Below are 22,826 nucleotides of genomic sequence, written 5' to 3'. Positions count from 1 at the left end.
CAATGTGGTCATTACCGAAGACTCACACATGCAAGTAAAGGTGTAATAAAGGTTAAAGGGTTAAATAATATCCCAGGTGCTTCTGTGCTGCAGTCATGGGATTTGAGATCTTTTAAAGTATTTTATTTGGGATCTTTTTTGAGTATTTATTTGATTTGAGACCTTTCTAAGAGTAAGCCCATATCTGCTCCAAGGTATCTGGTACCTGGAGTCAAAGAACTCAGATAAGGTGAAAAAAGCCACAATAACAACCCCCTTTTGCATGGATCTACATGGGCAGGCATGCAAGGGACAGATGCACTGAGAGCTTTCTTGCTTTCTCCTTGACCTATCTTCATGGGGCTGAGATATCCTTCTTGAGGGAAACAAGTATATTCCTGGGAAATATAAGAGCAGCTTAGCAGCTTACGTGATGCCATCCCATCACTTGCTTTTGTCCCTGTGGCTTATCTTGAAGAGTTAAGCTGATCTGTGGCATGGCAAAATCCATTTCTGTGGCTCTGAGGATGTCTACTTCTATCCTTATACTTGGCAGGGGCATGGCAAAGGAAAAGGCCGCAGGTAGCCTGCACTGAACAAGATAGCAAAGGAAACAAAGTGAAAGCCTATGCAAAAAGCCAAGGAAATAAGGTGGAAATAACTTAGGGAGAGGAATCAGGCAGAGGGAACGGAGAAACAAAGCAGTCACCTGCCCACCATCAAGCCCAGAAACAATGCCGAGCAGTGGGAATGCGGGACACAAAGCATCCCAGCTCCTTGTGCTGATACCGTGCAGGACTCCAGTGCCACTGAGCAGCCAGCAGACTCTTCCCAGTGCTTGCAGGCAGGGCTGCCCTGGTATTGATTGTCCTCATTTGGGCACGGCCAGGAGCAAGCGTGTGTCCTTTGGCACCTATCCCTGCAAGAGTGAGACACAAACGCAGAGAGGAAAGCACAGGAGTCATTGGCAGAGGCTGTCTACTCTCCCCAAAAGGTGACAGAGACCACTTTGACAGGGTCAAAAGAAAAGCATAAGATATAGGAAGGAGGAGGGAGATATTATTTTTTTAACAAGCTATTTTCGTTGTTTTGGGGGTTTTTCTTCTCTTGATTATACTTTTTTCCACTGGACTGAAAGAGGAAAGCTCAAAGATCAGGAGAAAGGGTTGCTATTGGAAAAGCTCTTTTTTTATGGAGTTTTACATAAATCATAGGATCCTGGAGTGGTTTGTGTTGGAAGGGAGCTTAAAGTTCACCCAGTTCCAACCCCTGCCATGGGCAGGGACCCCTTTCACTGGAGCAGCTTGCTCCAAGCCCCTGTGTCCAACTTGGCCTTGAACACTGCCAGGGATGGGGCAGCCACAGCTTCTCTGGGCACTCTGTGCCAGTGCCTCAGCACCCTCACAAGGAAGAGCTTCTGCCTTATATCTAACTTAAATCTCACCTGTTTAAGGTTGGACAAATCACCCCTTGTTCTATCACTGTCAGATGAAGAGTCCCTCTCTGGCATCCAATATATAACATAAGATAAATACATATAGCAGTTCTTCCAGCTCCTTTGGGAGCCCTTAGAACCACTCACAAGTGGGCTGTGGGCCCCACAAATACAAAGCAGATCAGGCAGGCACTGAAGAGTACATCGCAAGGACACCCCAGGCTGCTCCCACCAGCTATCCCCAGAGCTGCAAGGCACTGTATTAGCACATCACACACTGATTTCTTCAGCAGAACAAAAACTGCATCTTTAATGCTGCAGGCAGCCAAATGACTGTTCACATCTGGCTCAGGTCTCTGCTCATGGCATCCGCAGGTCCTTGCAGACCATGCCACCAGTGCCAGCAGCTTGCTTTGAGAGGAAAGGCCCAGAAAGCACTCTATGGTGCTTGTTGCTTCATAGCTGTGGGTAATTACAAAGCACACCAATGTATATTAGCTCTGGGTGTGAGAGTGTGGAGACACTTAACTGGTCTCAAATACCAACACTATAGCTCACTGTAATTAATTAAATGTTGACATGATCCCCAACAAGCAAAACCTTCATTACACGCAATTAAACCCCTTGACACAGATGCTTGACTCATTGTCAGTGCCTCTAATTGCATAGAAATGGAGACATCACAGCTTACGTGTGTAAAACCCAGGGAAAGATCTTGTGGCAGGGAGTAAAGGCCCACTGCTATTCCCAATTAGAGCAGTTTCTGGGACAGAGCAGCTGTTTCCCAAACAGTTCTTGCACCTACCACATCTGAAGACCCTCTGTGATAATGGTGATTTTTACAGCTCTTCTATATTGCAGACCTACCCCATTTTGGAATGGAGTTTGCTCATCACAGCTGTAGTTTACAAGGCTAGGATGGGCTGCTCCAACTGCCTACTGTGATTTACACAGGACTATAACCCTAAGCACCTTGTTCAGTAATTTCTTCAAATCCCCCATTACTCAAAACCAGTTTTCTCCTTAGAAAGACATTCAGCATTAATTCAGGACTGCAAACAACAGAGAAACCATGTCCCTAGTTATCTTTGCTATTAAAAAATGATGCTTTCTTCCCAGAGTAAATTTATGCAGCTATAGCTTCAAGTCATTAATTTTTTCTGCCTTCCTTGGCTAGGTGAAAGATATGTTTGCTGTCAGAAACAGCTTCCCCTGTATTTCACCACAATGAATGAGCAGGTTGCTTCAGTTTCTCCCAGATAATGCCAATAGATCAAGATCCTTTAATCTCATGCTCTATAAAGTCAAGCTTACCAGTCCCTTGTGCTGTCTTGTAGAGCTCCTTGGAGCATTTCTTGTATCTTTGGCTTATTTTCTGCACTGTGGGCACCAACATGGGAGGCAATTTTCCATATGAGCAACCTCCATTTTTCAGTCTTCCTTGGTCTAGATCCTCTGTTTCTGTTCTTGGCTTTCTTATGATCTGAGCTTGTGCCATAACTACCTAGGTAGAACACGGATGCCTTTTTGCCAGTAGCCTTCACAGCTTTTTTGTGAGGGAGGTATCTGTAAGAGCAATTAATCAGCTGTAACAGGAAGGGAAGATATTCCTGTAATGAACCATTTCACCAGAATGTTCCCATATGCTACTATTCAGGGAGTACACAAATGCTGATCCAGAACTGCCAGCATTGCTAATGTATGCAATGCTGGGATTGATACTGGGCATCCTTGTGTTGAGAAGATATTTTCATGCGTAATGCCCATGAGTTTAATGAGAATTCAATGTGTAACTACCTTTAAAATCTGTTCCTTGACATTTATGTGAGGGATCATCAGATGGTTTAGCTTCACCCAATATTACAAGATATCTATCTCTAGTTGAAAGCTAATTGATAGTCTTGAAGAAGCGTGTCACTGGCATCTGAGGCAGATGGTTTCAGTTGCCAGGGAAGTTGCTCTTTTTGGTGCTTTGAATATTTGGAGGCAATTTGTAGGGGATCTGCATTGTAGGAAAGCTGGGTCCTGTCTCACAGCAAATATAGAATCTCTTTATCCAGCCACAGATCCATTGCACAAGACAAGACTGAACATCTCTGCGTGAAGACCTACTGACCAAGACATCCTGGGAACCCACTGGGAGTCCCTCATTGGACCCCCACGCTACCTTCCTTTAGAAAACACTGCTGGTTGAAGTGCACAAGCAAAGCAAGTTATATATATATATGATTAGATATATATAGATGATATATAGATATAAATATATAGATATACATCTACATCTACATACACATACACACACACATATACCCATATATACATATACAGAGATACAAATACAGACAGAGATAGAGATAGATAGAGGTAGAGGTAGAGGTAGATAGATGATAGAGATGATAGAGATAGAGATAGAGATAGAGATAGAGATAGAGATAGAGATAGAGATAGAGATAGAGATAGAGATAGAGATGATAGAGATAGAGATAGAGATAGAGATAGAGATAGAGATAGAGATAGATAGAGATAGAGATAGAGATAGAGATAGAGATAGAGATAGAGATAGAGATAGAGATAGAGATGAGATAGAGACAGAGATGAGATATAGAGATGGATAGATAGACAGACAGATAGATAGATATAGAGATAGATATAGAGATAGACAGACATAGATGCCACAGTTTCTTGTTCCCTTGATATGAAGACCCATCAAAGTTTCTTAAAAGGGAGGGGGCAAGTCAGAAACTAGTTAGTGATGATAGAAGAAGATGACATAACAATTACCTGGGATGATGTCTGCCTTGACAGGGCTTGTCCACAAAACCAACACTTTCCCTAAGAAGGGTCAGAAAGTCCACTTAGGGCCATTTCCCTCGAACAAGTAGTGAATATGCAAAATTAGCTTATCCCAAAGTTAATTAGGAGTCAAGGCTACGTCAAGACAGGGAGTGCACCCCAGATCACATGTATATTCCTTCTGAGCAGTGAGTGAAGAGCACAGGAGGCAAAAAGGCTTGTTTACCTAATGAAAAGGCAAGAGAGAGGCAGGCAGATATCTCATGGGAGGTACTCAAATTGGCAGGAAAATTGAATGCTAATTTCCATCCTTTCCCTTCAGGATCAGTGGCTAAAAAAGAAATAGAGGTAGGGCAGAGATGGAGCAGTCAGTGGAGAATGTCAGTGGAGAATGAGCCTCATCACCATAACTAAGCTCTTTGAGACACTCATCTCTTCTCAGCAGAGATCCCATTGCCCTGTGCAGGCATTTAAACCAGGCAATGCAGCAAGTTTCTGGTGTTCTCTCTCCTGAAATATCTCCTTAAAACTGCATGTAACTGTAAAGCTTATCCAAAACCACCAGGATATGATGGTTGGTCTGCTGCTATGTTTATCTTTCCCAGCATTGTTTTGATGCTTGTTCTAGGCTCAGTTCTATGGCTAAGACAACCAGGCAGGCAATTTTGCCACTTGTGTCATTTTACTATTTAGCCATAGCATCCAGATGGATTGCTCAGGTCACTAAAACTGTCTATAGTTTGGGTTTTCTGTGCTTGCCACCCTTCCCACTGACAGGTCCTTACACCATTGTGCATGGTTGCATTATGCCACCAGCTCTGCTGGAGACTGCTCTAGTCTGGGCATCGCAGGCTCGGTTCTCTCCTGATGTGGTGTTACCCATGCAGTCCTTCATATTCATGCTGCCAGATGTATTGCTGTGGACCACAAACTGTGGGGTACAAGCCTTGTGTGTGCTGCAGAAGTGCAGGAACCCCCTGCTAAGCATTAGGTGGCAAACACCCCTTTCGAGGACTGGTCTTCAACTGCACACCATGAAACACAAGGAGTTTCCCCCATCACATCACCACTAGCAAATACAAGGGATTAGTTTTGATTTGTTGGCCATGTGCCTGGCTTTGCCACAGCTGAACACTCCCAAACAGAGACCTACATGCAGGTAAAACTATTGGCTCTGCTACCACTACACAACGTTCTGGCCAGAGTTATGCCAGGGTCCATGCTAACAGCCTGGATGCCGAAATCTGGTCCCTTATCCTGTCCCTGTTTACTGCGTCCACAGAGATACAGCTTAAGTGCATCACTGCTGAACAACCAGATAAGAGATGCACAGCTGGTCACATCAGACAGAGGACATGACCCTTCCCGTGGAGAAGGGAGAAAGGACTAAGAAGGATCCTTTGCAGTCAACCAATGCGTCATTAAGCAGGAGACGTTATCCCTTCAAGTTAAGGGCTTCAGGAACTGTTGGGAGCAATGAGGATGTTGTTATCTCACCATTCCTGTTATATTTTTGGAGCCCTGTTACATTGACCCATTGTTTTCTGAGAGGGGGGAAATGTCTCTTTTTGAAGTACAATGGTTTTAGAGCTTGGTAATCAGCTGAAAGCTGGGTTTCAGAGCTGAGGAGAGACACAGCAACTCTTTGCTATCTATCTCCCCTGAATAATTCCAGGTTGGGGGAGAAGACGGAAATACTAATTTATTTTAAGTTTCCCTTCTTGTCATAGAAAAAAAAAAAAAAAGCCAGAAAGAGAATGTAAGTGATGAGAAACTGCAGATTTTTCCATGCAAGCTGAAGCCAGAAGGGCTGTGCCTTGGAGCTGGGTGCGGAAACAGGGCAGGCGTTGGAGGATTTTCCCCTCCGAGCTTGAAAAGAAACAAGAAGTTGGCTGGCTGGTCTTGAATAACCGCTCCTGAGCCTGCGAAAGCTGGTCCTGAATCCTTCATCAGAGCTGAAAATATCAACCTCCCCCATCCCTTCTTCTCCACCCTTTCCTCCACGACATCGCAGCACCCCAGCCCGGTGGTGTGGCTCTCTTGAGGATGCTGTTCAGCATCCTCCACAGCCAGCAGCAGGGCATGGGCTGCCAGTGCTTGCGGTGCCAGGCTCCACGGCCAGTGACGTCCTGTCTGACCAGTTCTGATATAAACAGAATGTCCTTGGGACCGGCACGGTGGAAACGCACTGAGGAAGCTCCCACACCTCTGCTTGATAGCGTGTTTTCCAAACGCTGGCCTCCTGCCACTAGCAAGTTCTCCAGATTGGGGGCCACCAGTATTGCCAGCAATGAGCTAAACTAAACCTTCCATTGTAACATCATTCCTCTAGATCAATGGTGTTATCCCTGCTTGGGTCTTGGCAATGCTCACGCACTCAAAGTGAGTCCTTCTCACCCTGCGCTGTAAATTAAAGCCAAGACTCAAGCATTTGACTTTGGGGAAGAGTTTTGTCTTCATTTGGGTTGGGCCAATGAAAAATTGCCTTTTTCTTTTGTGCAGCTCAGATCTGGCCTCACTGTACATAAAATGCCATGTGTTCCCAGCAGGATTCAGCCCTTCCAAGGCCTACCCTGCAGCCAAATCTGATCGACATATTTACGAGCTTGTAAACAGGACGGGGCGGGTGAGTTCACATTCTTAGAAAACCAAGTGCAGAGAAAAGAACTTCTGAGTTGGAAAAACAAAGAGTAGTCTTGGGTCCGACCCAGCAAACACAGTGGTTTTTCCAAGTCTTGGATGACTTGCTTGAGAATCATTCCCCTCCATCCTTTTCTACAGGATTTCCCAAGCTTGCTCTTTAGTTGGAAAAAACACACATTCTCAATGCTTCTGAACAGAGTGGAGGAGACAGCTTGATAGAAAGGGACATTTCTTTTGGAGGTGAGTTGAAAGCAGGCTTATGTTTGAAGTAGCCAGAGAGGAACAGCAATTACTTGCAAGGGAAGGCTTAAGGAAGCTATCAAAAGGAGTAGCACAGAAGAAGCCAGTTGCAGCGTTCACCACAAAGTGCCATTTTTTCTGCCAATGAATGCAAGAACCAGGAGCTAGAAGAGTGGTCTCCAGATCTAGATGGTCCATGAAGGCTTGGTAAACGGTTCACAGAAAACTATTGAGTATAAGGGATCAATCCATTCTGCAAGAAAATGAAGAGAATTAACAGGTTTTGGTTCAGAAAAGTTGGAGAACCACTGGTTTATACCTTGTGCTATGTCCATTCAGTATTTATAGACACAGAAGCAGAGAGCTTTTGTGGCAAGGGCTGAAGAAACATTTTTGCTAGCTTGCAAAAGAAGCTTTGATGATATCACATTAAATATATGTGTCAAAGGAGTTATCACAGGGCTGAGTGCTTCTACTAACTTACCACCTTACTTAGAAGTTTGTTATTGCTTCTCTTGTTGTAATACCTAGGGTTTTCTCAAGTAGATTGTTGTGGTGAATCTTCAACTGACCCTCCAAAGTCCCTTTTAGCACCTCTCTTCCCTGGTTATTGGGGTTTATTCTTAGTTCAGCATGGATTTAAGTAAGTTCTCTGCCCTCTATATACAATATTTTTCTCTCTAAATAATAATGCAGATGTTCATGAAGTTCTTATTGATTTTTAGGAGTAGTCCCCAGAAATAACATTAACAAAGAGGTCATGCAATGTTTCCTAATATTGATTAGATGTTACATTGATGTAACATCTATTGGAAACCTCTCCCATCATTTGTCCCTTCTACAGCTTGCAACCTCCATCCAACCAGGAGCATTGATTCTTTCCTCTGTTTATCCCAGGCTTTCAAAGCTAAACCCTGTAGGATGGTTTCAGAGTATATCAGGATAGTGTCTGAGCTGGTTGGTCACCCATTGATGTGCCTGGGCAAAAGATGGAATCTCAGATCCATTGGATTGCCAATAGGAGCTAGTTGGGACCTCAAAGAAGTAGAAATTCTCCCATAAGCCGCAAACCTCCTTCTACAGGAGGTTTTGGACAGACAGGGATGTGAAGGTTATATTCCTAACCAACCCTACAATGAATTTTGCCTCCATTCCTGAGAAATCCCACATAAGAACTTACTTTATAACTAATCCTGCAGCCCACCATGAAAAGAACAGAAACCTGTGGCAGGCACTGATGATAGTGATGTCCTGGGTTGCTGGGTGGCTTGTACTGGGTCTCCTAAAAAGGGATCACTTGAGGCAATTCTTCATGTCACAGAGTAAGGAGAGGAAGACTTTTGGGCGTGATCCACTACCCCCCAATCCAATTGGAACAAGACTCCAAAGCAAGGAGCTAATAGCAGCCAATCTTCCCTGCTTCTCTGTGCGTAAAAGCACCAGATTAAAGGCAGTTTTGGCTCCAGCTCTGACTTGGCACTGCACAGGTTTGCCTGGGAGATGGGTATGTCAAAGCCCAAGGTAGTTTGTCACGAGTTGAATGAGATCCCATCTAGGGTTTAATTCAGTATCCTAAACACCACTCTCTAGTGCCATTTGAACCACTCCAGGGTCTCAGAGTCACCTGCACAGATCTGGCTGATACGAGGCAATTTAGAGAAGACCCACACCCTTTGTGAAACATTAGCAGTAGATGAAGATACACTGGGGGGTCTAACATGGCTCTAGCCTCCAGTGTTTAACCAACCAAGTTGCACCAGTGGGACAGGAATGCAAAGCATCAGGAAGCTAAAAACATAGTCTCCCACTGCAAAGAGTTACTGCCAATCGAAAGAGAGCATTATGCAAGCCAGCAGTAACGGACAAAGTTAATCAAGTCCAAGAACTTACATAGTTTGGTGTCATAATGGCAATCTCACACAGGACCTGAAGAAGCAACGTAGAATCCCAGAGCAGTTTGGGTTGAAGGGAGCTTAAAGCTCCTCCAGCTCCAACTCCTGCCACAGGCAGGGACCCCTTCCACTGGAGCAGCTTGCTCCAAGCCCCTGTGTCCAACCTGGCCTTGAGCACTGCCAGGGATGGGGCAGCCACAGCTTCTCTGGGCACCCTGTGCCAGCGCCTCAGCACCCTCACAATAAAGAATTTCTTCCTTATCTCCAGCCTGAACTTCCCCTGTTTCAGTTCAAACCCATCACCCCTTGTCCTGTCAGTACAGTCCCCGATTAAGAGTCCCTCTCCAGCATCCTTGTAGCCCCCTTCAGATACTGGAAGCTGCTCTGAGGTCTCCACGCAGATTTCTCTTCTCCAGGTTGAGACCTGCAGTAAGCAAAACATCTTTGCTTATTATTATTTACAACCTATGCCTACGGTTGGATTTCTGCCCATGAGACATTCTACCTATGGCTTACTCCTGCTGCAGTTAACAGCTAGTCCCCTTGCCCATAAATTCTTCCCTTCCCCAAGAGCTGGTCATGCTGGCTGCATTACCCAGCAGTGTGCCTGAGATGCCATCTTGCAGAGAAGACTCTCAGCCTCAAATGCAGCAGGACCTTCACGCTCAGGAAGCCATGGGAATGCTCCTCTCTGACTGACACGCTGCTTTGTGCATTGCCCTGGAGGGAACCCAGCAACCCCACAAGGCCATTGTGTTCATCCCCATCCCGAGCCAGATGGAACGTTTCTTTTCGCAGCGTGTTTCCTGTGTTGAGCTACACAGGGAAGAATCTCACTGTGGTCTCTGCCGTGCTCACTCTATAGCACACGGATTCCAGTCTTCCTGCTCACACAGCAAGACCAGAGCTCTTGACACACGACTGGGATACAATTACTTTTTCCTTCTCTCAGGAGACTCTTATTCTCCATTAGCGTCTGGCAAATAAGAACCTTCCTGAGATGTTCCTTTGGATTTGACAGATTGGCCGATCTTCCAGGCTTTTATGATTATGATGATGATGATTATTATTATTATTATTATTTTCCCAATTTTATTTCTGTCTTTTTTCTGAGTCTCATGATCTAAAGATTTGTTTTAAAATCCCTTTGGGACTGGAGTCAGGCCCCAAATCTGGAGTAAGAGTCGCAAAAATCTGTGAATTATTCAGGAATAGGCAGTTGGATACACATGTGTCTTTCCCAAGCATAGGAAACACTGCAAAAATACTACCTTTAGGGGAGTTTGCATTAAAAGCCAGATGAAAAAAGCTCACATCTTCATTTTGTGACTCCAAAGCCCACCTTACTGACCCTTCTGTGTTCAGCATTGTCTGTGGCCCTGAATCTACTGCCCAGCCCTTCATCTTGGAGAAGGAACCAAGCAGCTAAAAAAGCAACACCTGGGCAGGGCAGGGTTGCTTTTAGGACAAGCCTGGTTTTAGGGCATGGTGAAGGCAATGTCTAACACCAAGCTTGGAGGTCCCAAGCCTTCTATACTGTCTCCTGTCAACACTGAACGAGCCATGCTCTTCACCACAGAGTAAGAAGAGCACTCATGATGATGAGTGGCCCACAGTTAATGGTCATTAGCAGTTCTTAGACAGAGCCCAGGTCCTGGCTTCACAACAGGCATGAGAAAGCTGATGTGCCACCATTGCCTTCCACAATGTGAAAAGGAGATATTTGGTCCTTCTCTTCATTCTCTCATGAAAGCATTGCCTTAACCATCTTCAAAACCTTGTCATTCACACCCACATGAAGGAGTAGCCATGGATAACTGTAGTCTATACCCTTGACAAGCTGTGGTACCCAGCGAGATCTCTGTAGCTTCTGGAAGGCAGCATGCCTACCATGACTCCGCATCAGGCCAGCAGATGCGCATCTCAGTGCCCATACAGAGTCACCCACTACCAGCACTCATTGCTCCTTTTGGTGGTATCAGTGTGTGCTGCTGGGACAGTTTCTCCTTGCAGACCTTGCTCATGGGTGTCTACAGCTTCTAAAGTTTCATGTCTAGTTTTGGTACTAATGTTGGAGGGCAGAGACTGAAGCAGAGTCCTGCTTTCATGGGTTGCCAGGAGGAGGTATTCACCACGGGAGCACAGTTGAAGGGAATCCATTCTTGGCCCTTCTACAGACCCAGAGCTCTATATATATATACATCAACCCCTCTGCATTAGCAGGCCACAATCCCTTAATGGTTCCTTTATTATCTTGAGCACAACTTTCTCCTTTATAGATCCCGAGTGAAAGATATTCAGTATACCCAAGGCAATGAAGCTTTGTGTGTAGTGCTAACATGGGACATTCAGGTCCTTGGAAAGAAAGCACAATAAATGTAATGATCTTCTGGGGATTTACCTCTACTGCTTTCAGCACTGTGTTCCCTACTGAAAGGTCAATGCCCTCCCAAGAATCCTGGCATATTTAACCTTCTATGGGTCCCCTCGTCCACCTACATAAGCGTATTCCCAGTGGTATCCAGCAAATGAGTTTAGCTACAGCTTGCTCAGGAGCCAAGCTAACTTCTAGGGGTTACTTATATTGCTGAAACAACAGCAACAAGGAAATAGAGAACAAAAGAGCCAATTTATGGTCACGATCCCCCAGAGCAAGGGCTGTAGAGCAGACTGGAGCAGAGTAACTCCTTCATAGCAGCTGGCCCGAAGCGTTTCTTGGGCCCCATGCAGTCTCCCAATGGTCCTACAACGTAATTACTCTCTGGTGGAGTCTCTGGAAGAGCAGGGGGTGCTGTGTGGCAGCCCACCGGAGTGGATCTGCCCTCTGAAACACATGGTTTGCATTGCACGCCCTATGATGTGGTGTGAGGGCATATGGAGGTGATTAAGGGTGCTGGGACAATGTCGGAGGGCTGCATAGTTGGGTCCTTAAGGCTTTTTGGGAATGGTCTCTGAAGTGAGCTGTTCCCTGGGCCAAATTCATCTGGAGAGGTCTAGCTGGACCATGCTAAGCTGTGCACAACCCAAGACTAGCTAGGTTTCTGTTAGGTATTAGTGTAGATGTACCTGTGGGGCTCTTCACTATGTCACTCTTCACCACTGTGGCAGGCTCAGTGACAAAGCTCTTCCACTGATGAAAGTGCTATCCTGCACAGGAGAGAAACTGATGCATGAGAAGTTTTGTCAACTCCTCCTAAGAGAAGAGACCAATGACATTAAGGGTGAAATCCATCAAGAGTAACTTTGGATGCCCATGAGCCAGGAGTCTGAGACCTTAAATGCCTAAATTCAGTCTGGTGATTCACAAAAAAGATACAGTTTTCAGGGGTTTGATACCTCAGAAACATCCTCGTGGCAATGACTCCCATCAGGGGTCCGGATTCATGGGGTTGCTTTGAGGAAAGCTCTAACGTGAGCTTTAATGGGAATAAAGTGCAGGGGAATGAAAAGCAATTTCAGTCATAGAATCATAGAATAGTTAGGGTTGGAAAGGACCTTAAGATCATCAAGTTCCAACCCCCCTGCCATGAGCAGCGACACCTCGCTCTAAACCATATCACCCAAGGCTTCGTCCAACCTGGCCTTGAACACTGCCAGGGATGGAGCATTCACAACCTCCCTGGACAACCCATTCCAGTGCCTCACCATCCTAACAGGAAAGAATTTCCTCTGTATATCCAGTCTAAACTTCCCCTGTTTAAGTCAAGTCCTGCCGATGTGCTGCAACTTAGAGGAAAGCTTTGGAGACATCACTAGGACTGTACTGCCTGGAGGTTAGGGGCCAGTTTGGTTTGGGGACCATGAATTAGAGCAGTAAATGGTCAAAACAAGGCTCTACTGCATTATCAGGCAAGCCACATTCAGACCTCAGTTTTGAGATCCTGCTTGAGAGTGTTGGTGTTTTCCATAGCCCTTCACCCCCTCCCAGTCTGGTCTCTGCACCACACAACAGGCTGCCCTCATTCCCCACGAGGCCCATGCATTCCAGATATGCACACCCTACCATGGGCTTTGGCATGGCCAGGGAAAGCCTCTCCAACCATCAACATGGGACAATGCAACAATGCTGGGAAGGTCAGAAATAGGCAGGGAGGGATGGTTTACCCCTGGTTTTGGCCAATCAAGGTGCAGAAGTTGGATCAAGCCAACTGGTAGGACAAGGGGTGATGGGTTCAAATTGAAACAGGGGAAGTTCAGGTTGGAGATAAGGAAGAAGCTCTTCCATGTGACGGTGCTGAGGTGCTGGAACAGGGTGCCCCATTCCTGGCAGTGTTCAAGGCCAGGTTGAAGGGGCTTGGAGCAAGATGGTCTAGTGGAAGGGGTCCCTGCCTGTGGTAGGGGTTGGAACTGGATGAGCTTTAAGGTCACTTCTAACACAAACCAGTCTACGATTCTATAATTCTATGATTAAGCAGGCATTCTGTGCACATTGAGGCACGCAGACTGCTCTCTGCAGCTTTCACTGGCATAATGGAAGGGGTCACTTATCTGTGACACAGTTTATGTGGTCAGCTGAAAGGCTCACAGGCCTGAGGAATTCTGCCTGACATCCCAACACCATCGTCCCACAGGGAAAACGCTGGAGTCACTGTGAACATGCTGTCCTCCTCCCCATGCCAAGCAGCCCTTGGATCCATCCTGGGAGGGCAGTGAACTCCCTCATCACTCCAAGACACACCATTAGCTGCAAGGAGGTGTTAACCCTCTAGGGACCCTGACATGTACAGTGGAGGTGGTCATAGAATCATGGAACGATTTGTGTTGGAAGGGACCTTAAAGCTCCTCCAGTTCCAACCCCTGCCATAGGCAGGGACACCTTCCACTAGAGCAGCTTGCTCCAAGCCCCATCCAACCTGGCCTTGAGCACTGCCAGGGATGGAGCTAATCAACAGCGGATGGAGGAGAAGGTCAAGAAAGACTGGTCAGAAGCTCAGGCTCCCATTTCCACACATAGGCAAAAATCAATGCTAATGTCCAGCCCATCCTCCCATAGCTTGGCAGCTGCATCAAGAAGCTTGGCCATCATGGGAGCCTGGGAAGGAGCTGGCAAGGAAGGATGCAAGCTGGATGATGACCTTAAAGTGGCAGCTTATGATTACCTTGGACCAGATTTAATTATTTTATGAGAACCAGAAGAAAAGAACAAAGAGAATGACTCTTCCTTTGGCCAGGAGAGCCCACTGTGAGCTTCTGCAGCTACAGTACCTCCTGCACCAGGGTTTTTCCTATGCCAGCTGAAATTCTCTTAACTTACTGCTCTAATACATCCTGAGAGAGTCCTCAGAGCCCTCCTGACCTTTGAGGCCCAATCCAGGAGAAGCTTGGGTGATGGAACACCTATGGCCTAACCCTACATATGAATTTCTGGAGCTTCCTTACTCAAGAACAGAATGGTTTGCACCTTGAGTAGATTTTCCTCTTTTCCATGAGTTTTGCCAATCATTTTTTAACATCAACAGTCATTCAGCAGCAGGGACATCCCCAGCTGAGCAACACGCTGTGAGATGAACTCTCTCTTCTTCTTTGCATTTAACCTACTACCAGTAGTCTCCATCTCCTGTGATGCTGCTTGCTGTAGAAAGGCAGTGAATAATAGCTTTCTATTTACCTTCTCCATGGCATTCCACCAACACCAGCAAGGTCCAACTCTCCATAAGCTACTTTTGTCCAGGGGCTGATACAAAGCTATCCTGATAAGGATAAAGGGTTCCTGATACAGAGACCACCCCAAGCAACAGCAAAGCCCCTTGTCAGTGTGATCAATCCTGCTTGTCCTCACATTTCCCATATTCCTGATGGGACAGCCTTGGGGCATGACTATGGCACGTTGTTTTTCCCACCTGCTATCACGTCTGCAGCATTTCTGTGCCATGGACTCTAGTACATGCTCTAAAGCAGGGACCTTTTAAAACAAGGATGCCCTTGCCAACTGCAGCACAAAGCAAGCCTGCTCACAGATTCTGGCTGTGTACTGGGAGCCAGGGCCAGAATTTAGCTTGGACTGGGTCCATTTTCATTTGTGCATTTGTCTTTTCTTCTTGTTTTGCTTTATTTTTTGGAGGGCTGAACACTGGGACCAGCAACTCTCCAAACGATCCAAGTGATATCACCTTCGAGTGAGTCATGGGGAGGGCAGGGTGGAGAAGGGCAGGCAAGGAAAGATCATGAGATTGTGCTAAGTCAAACAAGCTAAAAAATAAATGGAATGTGTGTTTGGATATGTGGAGGGGAGATTGCATCCTGCAGCCATTCCCAGCCAACGCAGGGTGCAACAGTGGTGGGGACCATTTCCATGGCTTCAGAGATGTGTACCTGGATGGTTTTGCCCCAGATGTGAGTTAGAGTGGTATTAACTAGGGGACAAAATGCATAGGCACACACAGAGCATATCAATACATATGTCCTGTGCACACACACGGTAAGGACAGCAAATAAATCACTCTTTTGCTTTCACTTCAGAGCACATACTTTATCAGCTCAGCTTTGGCATCACCAGGAGAATGAAATCCAATCTTCAGCTCATGTTTGATCTGAGTCCAGTCTCTTTGCACGATGCAGGACGGTTTTCCCTGAGCTCATCTGCAGCTTTCTTAACTTCTTAGTGATCTTGAGGGTAATTCTCTAGGGTTACAACAGGACCCACAGCTGATGCTCAGACCCAGCTCTTTCACTAGGATTCAGGCTTTGCAAGATGTGGAATGAACTTCTATAAACTGATGAAAGTTGTAAAGGCTCCAAATTGACTTTCAAGCCCTCAGCAGTATTAGAATCATAGAATCATAGAATAGTTAGCGTTGGAAAGGACCTTAAGAGCATCTAGATCCAATCCCCTGTCATGGGCAGGGACATCAAACACTAAACCGTGTCGTTTATTAGAAGACAAAGTCTTCAGCAGGATCTCATAAGCCAACATGGAGTCATCTGAACAAGGTAGTGGAGAATGTAAAGGATGAGGCTCTGTGTCCTATCCTACATGATAGTATTCTACATTGAGATATAACCAGGATCCTCTATCCACCATGAGAACAAGCATCACTGGGTGGTCAGTCAGGGTGGAGAAGGTTCACCTCTGAGGGTCTATCCCTGCTCCCCAGGCTGCCTCTATGTTAAACATGTGAATTTGATTAGGTTGGATGTTGAAGCAGAGCAAAGACAAGCCAAGTCCCTGTTGTCTTCTCCCTGTGAGGGCTCTGGGGTCCCAGATGGTCCAGCACGGCAGGGGGTTGTTGTTTCCCAGCACACATACTGCATGTGTTGTCAGTGTCCATCACACCAAGACCACCCCATGGGTGGATGTCCCCAAGGTGAGTGTCACCACCTCCTCCTTTGGAGAGCACACCAAGCTTTGTCCACGTGTTGAGCTGGATGCTCAAGAGAGGTGTCCAGAGGGCTGATTATGAGCGAGCAGGAAGAGCTCCTCTTTGAAACAAGACCAGGTTTCACAAATCTTTGTTATATCACAGTCCTACAATATTTGTTCTTCCTGTTCTTTGATACTGCCCTGTTCTGGCTTTGATGCTTTTGGGACCAGATCATCAAAAATTACTCTTACACCGAGGTATCTAGTGCTGGTGCAACAGTCTCCGCTCCTATACCTGAGGTTTTACTCATATTTTCTATTTCTGGACCTTGGACTCATCCAACTCCTCCTGAGCTCTTCAAGTGCCCATTACTCCACACAGCCTTTCATGAATCCTAATAGTATCTATGCTTTCACATAATAACTGTTAAAAAGCCCAGTCCAAAACCTCTCCCTCTCTCAAAATGCTGTCACATAATTGTGTGCATGAAATCAAAAGCTAATTTCTTCCATTCTTTACTCATACCCTAAATAAGTCCTTTCAACTCTTCCTTACATGCAGCCTCCCAGTGCCTATCAAGAGTCAGATGCTCCAGCATATACAAAGCTAGCAGCCAAGGACCTGTTCTGGGGGACCCCCTGCCTAGTTCTGTTCATCCCAGTGTGATCGAATGGGAAAACTATGGACGCACTCAGCACACGTCTCTTCCAAGGGGCACGCTTATTTGCATGGTAATGAGGATGGCAATGAGCCCCTTGTCTTCAGATGGACACAAGGTTCTAGCCAGTGAAAACCAGCCAGAGCTGAACTTCAGAGGATTCATGCAGTTGGGTTTTAATTCTTTTCAATTTGTGGTTTTTATCTGGACAAAGCTCTTACAACAGAAACTTCAAGGAGCTGCTAAACACTGGATGTGTTATTATTTTAGCAACCATCGGGCTGTTTAAGCAAGCACCAATCTCTTAAGTAGCCCGGCTCAAGCAGTAATCACCGGTCTCATTTCTAAAGGGACCCTTCTTTTATTTGCTTCGTTACCATAGCTTTTTGTTTTCTTTTCCTCACTCTGAAAGTTGAAAAAATGCTACATAAATCTGCAGCTCCTCTGAGAACCCAGTGTGTGCTGCAAGCAGGGCTCACAGCAGCGCTGCGAAAGGGGTTATGGGGATAAATATCATTTTCCAGGGGGGAAACTGAGGCACAAAACCTCTCCCTGCCAAAGGAATGAAGAGGATTATGTGCTTAATGAAGTCCTTCACCTGCTTTGGCTGCAAACAATCACACCGAGCTATGGCAGGGTCAAGCTGGGACAACACAATGTCAGGACTGAGAGACAGGGATTGCCTTGCAGAGAGCACAGGGTAGAGGCTGGTCCCAGGCAGGATGGAGAGCAGGAGTCTGAGCAGGGAAACAGACCCATCCACTATTACCAAGACCTGAGATAGAATCATAGAGTGGTTTGTGTTGGAAGGGAACTTAAAGCTCCTCCAGCTCCGACCCCTGCCATGGGCAGGGACACCTTCACTGGAAGAGGTTGCTCCAAGCCCCTGTGTCCAACCTGGCCTTGAGCACTGCCAGGGATGGGGCATTCAGTTTCATTGGGTACCCTTTTCCAGTGTGTCATCACCCTCACAATGGAGAGATGGATGAAAGGAATTGATGCTAGGGTTGGAAAGCCACCATTGGTCCTCATTGCCCAAAGCATCAGGTGGTGCTTGTAGGTCCAGGGTGATGGGCTGGGGACAGTTTGTGAACTGGGGAGGCTCAAAGCCATGGGTGGATGAAGAGCAGAGGAGATGCTATATGCAGCACAAAGGGGGATTATCCCTAGCATCACTGGGGTGTTTAAAAGCTCCTAGTTAAATGCTCTGGGGTGCTGTTTCTGCTTTGGATGTGGTGATTCAAGCAGCCTTGCACCAACCTATAAAGTTCACCACTGCACCAGAAAGAATAAACCCCTTTAATCAAACACAACCAAGGTGGGATCATTGCCTCTACAAAACCTAACCCCAGCGCTATTGCTTTGTTCAAAATCACAAGCTACACCATCAGAGGCTGCTCATTTAACTGCAAATACCATTCATTTCCATGAGGGCCCTAGGGCTTGCTAGCACAGAGACAACATTCCTGATTATTGTCTTTCTCCAATGCCTCCTTAGCACATATTGACACCCACTGTGTACTCCAGCCCTAAGATGTAGGTTGGCCTTCAACATTCTGTGTGGCTCCATCTATGCTTTCCCTCCTAACCATCAGTAAATGCCGATATCTGTCTATCTTCTCCCACATCCCCATGATGGAGTAACCCACATAACTAATGCTGAGTCTGGCTGCAATTTGGCCACTTCTTAGGGACGAGTGTAAGGAAGCTCTGCTGGAACCAGTGCTCTGGGTTTCCTGGATGATGTTTTTCCCGCAGCAGTCAGCTTGGGGAGCTTTTATGCAGTGTCAGTCCCGAATTTCTTGTTCCTGGCACTTGCTTTACTGTTTTGACACCAGGCTTTTGAGCGCAGGGCAAATAATAACGATATCCAGAGCTAATGTTATTTACTAAAATACAAATCAACGCTCGGTCACATGGCAGCACGATTTGTCATCATCCAGCTAAAATTACAAGGAATTAAGGCTGAGTCAGAAAGTTGTTTCAGATGGGAGTGGGGAATGCTGAGAGCAATGAGGCCATGCGGGAGCAACACTGACATCTTCTGGCTGCAGGAAACACCTCCTGGTTTTCCATCAAGGGAAACCCACCAGGAACCTCCAGCACTAAAGCATAAATAGGGGTTGGAACAGATCAAGAGTTTACAAGTAGCAGGTATGATCTTGGAGTGGTGGATCTAAGCCCACTTTAACAGTCTACATTAGCATCAGTATGGAATTTGAACAGAGGCTGTGTGACACTGATGACCCAAAATACATATAGGAGGTGAAGAGGTGTTGCTCTTCCATCTGTGAGGGTGACAGGGCTGTATCCACCCATTTCCACTGCAGGGTGAATTGTGCAGTGCAACAGATAGGAAAAGCAGCTACCAAGAATCTGTCTTATCTGGAACGGGACGGGGCCTGCTGGCCTTGTGCTGATAATCCAGGGAAGTGTGGGGACCCCTAAACCTGTTCCCCAATGTGATGCCCTCATCCCCTTCTCTAAGGTCTCAGAAAGCAGCCTGGCACATAGGCGTGGAGGATATCTCTTGGGTACAAGTAACCTGCATCAGTTCAGAGCGGGATGGCTGAGCCCATGGTGATGCAAACAACTTTGGCCATGGGGCTGTTGGGTCCTGCACCAGGACCTTCTCCCCAAGAGTGGATCCCCTTCAAAACACAGCATGTGTTGGACTGGGGAGGGCGGTAGCTGGGTGGTTGTCTGGAGAAGGTGTGAGAAAAGTCCTCCATCCCCACCCCTCATACTTGTGCAGCCTTCCTCCAGCCTCCCTCCAAGCTCCATGTGGTTGCCATGATGGCTCACAGATGTGTTTGAGGGTGCTGGGTCCATTGCTAGCAGGTTTTTCACAGTGGGGACTAGGAGGCTCCTGCCAAAGACATTAGTGTTACCCATTCTTATCACCTTAGGGTTGATGCCTTGCAGTCCTGCAGTGGCCAGCTCTTCACTGTGATTGTAACAGCATTGTTAGGCAAGGACCTAATGTCAGAATCACGTCTTTTCCACAGGTCTCTCCTCTTCCAGACTGCTCTGACCAAACCCTGCACCATCATCCCCTTCCCTTCCTCTAACCATATTTCTTGTCATCTCTTCCAAGGTTCTTTCTTCCCCTCTCTGAAGCCCTCAGAAGTTGTCTTCAAGGTCATCTTCTGGCTGGGATACTTCAACAGCTGCGTGAACCCCATCATCTACCCATGCTCCAGCAAAGAGTTCAAGCGAGCTTTCATCAGGCTGCTCAAGTGCCAATGCCACCGCAGAAGAAGACCCATATGGCGCGTCTATGACCATCAATGGAGAGGAGCCTCCATGAACAGCTCAGTGCAAGACTCTGAGACAGACCTGAGGCCCAGGATTAACACCATGAACAGCTCGTTCCTATTTAACTCCTCCTTGCAGGAGAGACCCAGTAAGAGGCGAACACTCAGCTTCAAGGGCTGGAAAATGCTCACTCCTTTCCAGAAACCAGCATCCACCCAACTGAAGGAGAAGATGAACAGCCTTTCCAATAAAATCCGGGGTGGCTCCAGCAAAGGGGGGGTGACAGCCACCTACAAAACGGAGGTGGAGTCTGTCTCCATTGGGATCCCTCATGACTTCACGGAAACCATTGACTATCAAACCTATGACTTAACAGACTGCTGCGGCCTGAGAGAAACAGATATTTGAAGCCACTGGGACAGCTTTTGATGGTTTCTTTGGAGGTATCTAGCAGGAAGGTGAAGGGATACCATCTGTGGGTCTGCCAGGTGGACTTGAAGCAGCAATCAGGTATAAAATGCAGTTGCCCAAAGGTTATCAAAGCATCCCCCACGCAGAGGTCAGCTCCTTCTGTGGGATCATGGGTTCCTCAAATAAGAGCCGGTGGCACATCCCATCTTAACGAGCCGCAGTGGGAGAGGAAGATGTGGGGTGGATATGGCCTTAGGACAAGAGCTGTTTCCTCCAGTGGATGGTTATCTTTCACTCTGGAAGAAGCTGCACTATGAAGGGAAACCAGGATGTCTCCTTTGCCTTAAAAACACCACCATCAAATCTAATGGAAAGATCAAACCCCAAAAGATGCCAACCCTGCCTTAGTACATAGGGTCATGTTCCTACCCAGAGGCAGCACCCAGAAAGGACACTGCTGAGCAGTAGCTGGCAGCTCATCCTCTAGATAATGGGTTGGGAGCTTGTAGGTCTACAGGGTTGGACAGGACCTCCAGGAGAGGCCTTTGCTTTGGGGGACAAGCAGACTGTGGTATTCCCAAGCAGGATGGGGTATCCTGACTCTCTGCCCATCATTGTTTGCAGTGACCACAGCTTTGCCCCTTACACATAACCTGGTTTTAGGCCAGAGGAGCAGTCCAGATGTGTACACTGACGCCAATGGGTGTGCAGGTCTCTCTTCTGTAATTCCAACCTGTGATGCATTTCTCATTTCACTTGCAACTGAAACACTTGCAACCCATCTTGCTCTAGTGCACAACAGTCTGTGATACAGAGAGAAAGCAGCTCCTTTTGGTATTGGTCATCCCCAACCTTTTCTGTCCCTTTCTTGCTCTTGTTGCTGTCTCTCTCAGACAACACAGAATAAAGACATACCCCAGGGGCTTCTCTCAGGTCTGTAGTCAGCCTGCTCTGTGGCTCAGGAATGGTGGGATGGCTCAGTCTGAGCCCTCTACTGCCCATCTAAAATGGAGCTGATGTGCACTTGGAGCTCCCTCATGTAGATGGATCTTCTCCAGCATCAGGGTCATGCTCATGACTCTTCTCCAAAGTGACTTCCCACATAGCTGATACATCGAAGCCTTTGGTGGCTATCAACAATGGCCCTTGGTTATGTCCATTAGCATGGTCAAAAGCAATGTCAATAAGGTGGATTTTTGCCCTGCTCACAGCCCTAGAGTGTGAGTTGTCCTCAGGAGGACACCATGGTCTCTTGGGGGACCTCAGGGAGGTTGGAGACATGACAGCCCCACTTCAGCCAGGCTCACACAAACAGTGCTTTGCAATTCAGAAGATCATCCAAAATGTACTTGACCACATATTGCAGGCACTGGTTTTATCACGTTTCATACATCAATGAGCCACAAAGAGTGATCGTCAGATTAAGATGTGAGCAGAGGCAGGAAACGTATAGGTGATGGAGGCAAAGTCTGGATGTGAAGTATGATGTCTCAAGACAAGTGACTAAGAACAGGAATATGAAGTTGAGGAGTGGAAAAATGCAACTGAATGTGTCCTGGATGGAAACTCATCCACATTAGCACTTTCTTCAAACCCCATTAGGAGTCTTTCATGAACGTGCCTACAGCACATCTAGCTAAGGGTGGCTATCAAAGGAAGGTGAAAGGCTCCTAGGCACAGCACAGGGAATGTCACCTTTCTTTTTTTCTGCTTTAAAAGAAATCAAATCATAGGGAAAGTCAATCTTTGGTTTCTTACTTTTATGTACAGTGCATACTGAGATGTGATGTGTGGAGCTGGCCCTCTCTCAACACCCTTAAACACCCTTCTGCCCTTTCCTCAAGGCAAGACTCCAAACTGGACAAATTACTGCACAGAGACCTGCAGATTTTGTCCAAATATCTTCATCCCAGCAGCAAATCCCACCAAGGCACATGGGCAGCATTGCACTTACACTGAACCCAGACTCCTTGCTGCCTGCATATTGCCCAGTGTCTGCAGAGGCTGCCAGCTAGAGAGGTTCAACCCTACACTAAAAGCAAAGGTCCAACACTCAATGGGAACCTCCATGGGGAAATGCATCTTACTTGTCCCTGTCACTTTGGATGTTAAGGGAAGTGAGACCCTACAGAGGCGATGGGGTGACACGAAAGTCATTTTGCAGTGTAAAGACTGCAGATGCTGATGGTTTCCTGGGCTTTTTTGGGATCCTGTTG

At 46.7% G+C, this 22,826-nt stretch overlaps 1 protein-coding gene across 1 annotated transcript in view; it reads left to right on the top strand.

The window, feature by feature from the left end:
* The window catches only part of ADRA1D (adrenoceptor alpha 1D), a 49,671-nt gene extending 26,851 nt beyond the window's left edge, over positions 1–22,820 (top strand). The window contains exon 2 of the mRNA XM_061365536.1: positions 20,039–22,820. Within this exon, the coding sequence (XP_061221520.1) occupies positions 20,039–20,607 (569 nt within the window). The 3' untranslated portion in view covers positions 20,608–22,820. The remainder of the gene's footprint in view (positions 1–20,038) is intronic.
* Positions 22,821–22,826: the final 6 nt, after the last annotated feature.

This window comes from Neopsephotus bourkii, unplaced genomic scaffold (genome assembly GCF_033783945.1).
Source record: "Neopsephotus bourkii isolate Nb327-2 ecotype Australia unplaced genomic scaffold, CSIRO-AGI_Nbou_v1 NB_121, whole genome shotgun sequence".
NCBI lineage: Eukaryota > Metazoa > Chordata > Aves > Psittaciformes > Psittacidae > Neopsephotus > Neopsephotus bourkii.
Note: the sequence above shows the minus strand (reverse complement) of the source record. Positions and strands in the feature narration are given on the sequence as shown.